Source organism: Sinocyclocheilus anshuiensis, unplaced genomic scaffold (assembly GCF_001515605.1).
Source record: "Sinocyclocheilus anshuiensis isolate Anshui unplaced genomic scaffold, SAMN03320099.WGS_v1.1 scaffold93, whole genome shotgun sequence".
Classification (NCBI taxonomy): Eukaryota; Metazoa; Chordata; class Actinopteri; order Cypriniformes; family Cyprinidae; genus Sinocyclocheilus; species Sinocyclocheilus anshuiensis.
The window spans coordinates 433,640-440,298 of record NW_015539852.1 but is presented as its reverse complement, the minus strand read 5'-3'; the positions used below and the strand labels follow the sequence as shown (position 1 = coordinate 440,298).

At 34.3% G+C, this 6,659-nt stretch overlaps 1 protein-coding gene across 1 annotated transcript in view; it reads left to right on the top strand.

Annotated features, from left to right (window-relative positions):
- LOC107684655 (SLIT-ROBO Rho GTPase-activating protein 1-like) overlaps positions 1-6,659 on the top strand; it is a 109,699-nt gene that overhangs the window by 62,412 nt on the left and 40,628 nt on the right. Inside the window, exons 4-5 of the mRNA XM_016480963.1 lie at positions 600-662; positions 4,727-4,909. Of these exons, the coding sequence (XP_016336449.1) occupies positions 600-662; positions 4,727-4,909 (246 nt within the window). The remainder of the gene's footprint in view (positions 1-599; positions 663-4,726; positions 4,910-6,659) is intronic.

Below are 6,659 nucleotides of genomic sequence, written 5' to 3'. Positions count from 1 at the left end.
TGTGTGATTTTATTAATTAATTATTTATAAATATCTACATCTTGTACTTAATTTGTGAAATTCACTAAATAAATTGAATGAATAAATAAATAAATACAAATTTTCTAAATAAAAAAATTTAAGGGGGTCTGAATACTTTCCGTACCCACTGTAAACTAAAATGATGACCGCATCTCCAGTTCCTTTCAAATTCATGGATTGAGAGTATAATTTAGTTTGAAGGACATTGTGGCCTCTGAAGATTGACTGCAGGTCTTGCGCTAGCTGTATCAGAAGGATTCGCTCATAGCACCCTTGAGCACTGGGATGTAGGAAATGGTTGTGGAATCAGATTAGTAGAGATATAATTGGGTTAGTGAGAATCTTGAGTGGCCTGCGAGACAGAAAGATCAGGTAATCCACACAAGCTGCAAAAGTTGAAGCAAACAGTTGAACTGTAATCCTTGAGTGTGAAGAATGTGTGCCCACATACAAATCCCTGATAAAACTAACATTTTAATTGCATGCAAACACATACAGTTTTATTTAGTCAAACACTGATTTTAATGTGATTTGATAGCTGATGCCTCCTCTTTCTTTTTGTTTCTCTCTCTCTTCAGAGTAAAGAAATCACCTTTCAGCTGCAAGAGGATTTGATGAAAGTGCTCAACGAGCTCTACACAGTAAGTGCCATAATAATAACACTCCTCTCACTGACAGCTATATGTTGTGAGCTGTGATAGCCGATCTCTTGTGAGAACAGAAATATTTAGTATTTCATGCCTATACTTCTACCTCTTGGCTGCACCCGGGAGTGTACTATGGTAAAAGACCCATAAAACCGCTTAAAATTCACGTATACATTCCTCATCTCTGACCTTGGTAGATTATGGTGTTTGCACCAATAATCAATAGTTAATTCTCAGAATTTAATTGCAGCTGTCAGGCCCACTGCAGTCGCTTGGAAGATTCATGTGTCCTTTGCTTCCCTTGTGGTCTTAATAAGATGCTAATGTATTCCCAGGTCTTAAAAACACCTGCAGACTGAGGACTTGTCCTCTGTGTGTTTATTTGTTTGCAAAGTTCAGTGTCGCATAATATGTGTTTTTCCGTAAAATCTGTTTAGTTTTGTTGCGTTGTTGTACTTTATTAACATGTCTAAACTAAATTATTTGGAAAAAGTGTAAATTAAGTGAGGAATTATGTATCCTCAGTGGTAATATTCCAAGTTTTTTGTCTTAACTAGCCATGAGTGACCATCAAAAACAACACAAAGCCAGACATTTTGAAAGAGAATTGGTTTCTTTTTCTAACTTATTGTGTTGCTAGTTCCCCCCATGGTAAAATGCCATTTTACCAAAATCATACTCTTCATAACTGTTTTTAAAACATCAGATATGTTCAGATTAATTGATTTTGTCACTTTCAATTTCTATTATACATAGCAAAGTATGTGGGATATTCAGATTCAGCCTGCATTTATTTGATTTTAAAAATACAGTACAAATAGTAATATTGTGAAATATTATTAGCATTTTAAATAAATGTTTTCTATTTTAATATTTTGTAAAATGTAATTTATTCCTGTGATGGCAGAGCTGAATTTTCAGCATGATTACTCCAGTCTTCAGTGTCACATGATCCTTCAGAAACCATTCTAATATGCGAATTTGTGCTCAAGAAACATTTCTTATTATCATCACCGTTAAAAACAGTTATGCTGCTTAATATTTGTGTGGAAACCATTATATGTATTTGTATATGTATTTTTAGGATTCTTTGATGAATAGAAAATAAAAAAAACAGCATTTATTTTAAGTTGAATTTTATTGTAGCAATGTAAAAATATGTACTTTTTTTACATTTTTTAAAAATATTAAAAAATATAAATTTATATAAAAAAATAAGAATACATATATATTGAAAACATATATTTTTTTTAATATAATATTTTAACATTTAATTTAAACTTTGCTGAATTAAAGTATTCATTTCTGACCTCAGACATTTGAATGATGGACGACTGAGGACAAAACTAAACTGGTTTCAGTTAGAAATGTTGATTTGATTTCTGTCTTGATTTGCATTCTCCCATCATAAGAACCCATCGAGAAAATCAATCCCAGATTCTTTTTTTATTTTTTGAAGCTGTCACATTTATATTTTCTGAACGTTTGATCTTGTAATCATTCTGCACACCACAGCATCCTTTTGATCATTGTAGAAGTATATCATCTCTTTTGACCTGAATTACCCTTCGGGAGGGAAACTTGTGGGACCGTTGCATCAGAAACCCTCCATGCAACCACAGCCAGTAAAATAACAGGTCTAAAATGGGTCCTTCTAAAACCAGCAGAAATGTAAACAGAGTTCCAGACCAGTAAGTGGAGAGCGGGGCCCATGGTTTGGTCTGCCATCCTAGCCATGTGTCTAATTATACAGTCGTGGACAGCAGTGCACTGTGCTTCTCCGACTGTACATATTTATGAACAATATTTAGTTTGTTCCACGTCTTATAGTGTTTTGAGGCCCTTTGAGGCTTTACTGTACCATGAATTATAATGCTGTGAGACTGCCACTGTGATTATGGCCTGGACTGACCCGGTATTCGGGGTCTAATCGTGAATGGGTCCTTGTAATCAGCTTGGTGCTCAGTCACCTTTGATTGAGGAGAAGGCAAGCTGATGAGCGAAGCTTAGCACTTTAGCATTAGCATCAGGCTTCGCAAGAGGCTTACAGTGCACAAAACATTTCAGTCATACTTACAAAATTGATAAAGGTTTCATTTTTTCCACCTAATTAAGCGTTAACATGTGCTTCTAACAGACAGCCAGGAAAAAAATGAGAGTACAGCACAGCAGCTGTAATTGTTTCTGTCTGTCTTGTTAGCATTGCATGCTAATGCTCATATTTAAGTTTGGAGAATAAAACAAACACCTTATCCTTAAAGGAAAATTCCACCTAAAATATATACTCACCCTCATGTGAGTCCTAATATATGTGACTGAATTTCTTTTGTGGAACGTAAAAGAGATATTTTGAAGAATGCTGGTAACCAAACAGTTTCGGTTGCATTGACTTCCATTGTATGGACAAAGAGTACAATATAAGTCAATAGGAGCTGAAACCGTTTAGCCACCAATATTCTTTAAAATATCTTCTTTTGTGTTCCACAGAGAAAAGAAATGCATACAGGTTTGTAACAACATGAGGGAGAGTGAATTAGGACAGAATTTTCATTTTGGGCAAAGACTATCCCCGAGGATGAAAGTTTGGAGAGCATCTTGTTAGCCACCATTTTTGCTAGGAATATATTTTTTGTTTCTTAATGGTTGTACTAACAATTTTTGCCTGACAGGCTATAAAACTACCAGTCAAAAATCTATTAAATTTATATTAAATGATGGACCCGATCCATATCCACTGTTATTTTAGTATTATTTATATAGGCTACTATTATAGTATTTATTAATATTTTAGTATTTTTAGTTTAGTTTTATTGTGTTTTAATAGTTTTGTTATGTGCTTTTGTCATTTTTATTTTATAAATTATTATTTTTTATTATTATTTTTTTTTTTTAGCCTTATTTATATTTCAGTTTTAGTGCTAGAAATTGTAATTCTTCATATTGAAATTACTTTTTAGTTTGATTTAAAATCAACATTTCTAATTTTCTAGTTTTTTTTTTAAATTGACGTTTTAAGTATAATATTTTATTTCAGCTTTAAATCACTGAAAACAGTTTTAGTCATATTAGTTTTAGGTTAAAATGGAATATCATAGGTACTTTAGAGGCCTACCCACCCAGAATACAACACAAAAATACCATAGTAATTCACTAAAAAACACTAAAGAGCTGTTTACTTTCAAAACTTTTACTCTCTCAAGAAACTGACATTTCATATATTTCTAGGAAAAGAGAGTCTGGATCAGCTGCATGCACTGTTCAATCATGGCGTGCCGATGTTACATCAATTACAGCGTGACAAAGCTTTTAGCGTCGATTAAGCGCTCGCTCTTTGTGAAGAGTTTGACATCGTAGGCATAATTAATTTGTTAGTACAGGCTCATATGTTCTGAGTCACATCCTAATGCTAGTCATAAAATTCATCTGGATATGACTAATAGCCACCTAACCAAAACAATGACTCAAGCCGTCTGAAGCAGCGTTTACCATTATGTCGCACATTCACTTCTCAATAATTGGATTTCTTCACGGGGGTTTAGCAGTCCATAATGTGTGCTTCATCTGAAAATGGCTTTGGGTTTGATGAAAGAAGCTGAGTAAGGTACAACATTAATAGATGAAACTGTACTGATTGTGTTTTAAAATGACTGCAATTACCAGCATACTTCAAATACATAGTTTTACCAGTGTAATAGTTTCAGTCTCTCTAATAGTACCAGTAAAATTGTTTTTTCTTGGTAAAATAAAAGCTCCGTCATGGCTAATCAAGAAGCTAGTATTTTGTTTCATTTGGTTACTCTTTGAAAGTGCTGATTTGAACTGAAATGCAAATGAAGGTATATGAAAGAGAAAATTATGCATTTATGTTTTGTTTTAAAACATTTCAATTGGTGCTTTATGGCTTTACATAACAAAAGAAAGTTTCTCTGAAGGAGAACAGAATTGATTTGTGTCAAGTGGGAGGATGAAAGTGTTTTGGCTCAGACGAGCAGCTGCTGCACCTCTAGAGCTCAGCTGGCTGTTGTTGAACTTTAACCTCTGACCTCTGGGTCCCGCAGGTGATGAAAACCTACCATATGTATCACACGGAGAGCATCAGTGCCGAGAGCAAACTGAAGGAGGCTGAGAAGCAGGAGGAAAAGCAGATCGGACGTGTTGGAGATCCCGTCTTTCACATCCGACTAGAGGATAGACACCAGAGACGGAGCTCTGTGAAGAAGATTGAGAAGATGAAGGAGAAGGTAAAGAAGAAATGGTATTTAGTAGTTCGTAACAACCAGACCATGATGAATCATCCAAAGAAACTATCAGTTCTAAGAATCAAGTCCGAATCGATCTCAGGTTCTCAAGGCCTAATAGATCCATACCTCATATGATGGAATGTCTGTGTCATATTGTACTGAAAAAAGTAAATAAAGATAAAAAATTATTCAAATAAATTAAAGAAAGAAATTTGAAAGAAAATTAAGCATATTTTATATTTTTAACATGACTATTTTTATGACAGTTGGGCACATTTAAACAAGCCTCCATATTTTTTATATATTGTATATATTTAAAAAAAAAAATATATATATATATATATATATATGTATATATATGCACACACATATTTTATTTTATTTTTATTTTTAATTTTCGTAAACAAGTTCACAGTAAATAATCCTAAAATCCTAAAAAATAGGCCTAAATTCATTTATACAAAATGTAATGTGTTATTTCTTTTTATTTTGTGGGAAATATGACCCATATTCCATTGTTTGTAATGTGCTTTCTCATACCGTACCTAAAGCACAACAGAACATGTAATGCTAAGAATAAACAAAACAGAAAACAATAAAATGGCAAACAATAAAAAAGTAGATATTATTATTATTATTATTATTATTATTATTATTATGATGATGATGAATGAACTTCCTTCTGCACCTAAGTTTTATGCGCCAGACATGTTTTGATAGAAGACATTCCTGACCCCCCGCTTTCACAGGAATGACAACGTTTTATAATCTTAGTGTATCTGTTTTCTGTTAAAACCCGTGACAAATGATTTAACAGCTGTGGGATTGTTTTTTTCCATGGATGCTTCCTGGAACGAGACATTGTGGGATGGTTAAAATATGGAAGTTAGAGTGAGTCACTGTCTGTTGGTCTGTCAGTTGAATTAGTCGACTAAGTGGGTCTGAATGTTAGTAATATCCTTACTGATACAGGAAATGAGCAATACTTGTTCTTTAAGATTTTTTGTAGCCACATAGATGTACCATATTAGTCTATATATCAGAATCAGAATCAGAATCAGAAGAGCTTTATTACCAAGTATGTAGCGCCGACCAGAAGGCAACAGTTCGAAGAGAGTGTGGGCTGGGTGTGAGGGGTCCAAGGTGATTTTTTTAGCCCTTTTCCTCATGTAAATGAGATGTAAAGATCTTGGAGGCTGGGCAGAGGGGCACCAATAATCCTCTCAGCAGTCCTGACTGTGCGTTGTAGTCTATTGATGTCTGATTTGGTTGCTGAACCAAACCAGACAGTTATGGATGAACACAGGACAGACTCAATGATAGCAGAGTAGAACTGTTTCAGCAGCTAAAAACGGAAAAATGTTGTCTGGGATGTGTTGCTTAATGTTAAGGAGTTCGTCTCTGGTAAAACTTATAGAAGAAGAATGACAAAACACAGAACAAACAAACAAAAACAATAGAAGAATCGCGGAGCTCAGCGTCCTGGCTGCCATTTGCGGCGCCATCATGAATAGAGATTATGTCTGTATAGCGATTTTTGCTGTTTATGTGCTTATATGTCTTCGTTGTTTTTTTTTTTGGATGCATTTGTTCCTTGTCGCTTCACAAGAAATCTTGAAGGGACAGACTGCATGCAGAGATAAAAGCTTGCTTGCATGTTTTTATGTTTCAAACCGTTTTCTCAAATTCTGTTTTGCTTCTATGCTCTCTCTCTCTCTCTCTCTCTCTCTCTCTCTCTCTCTCTCTCTCT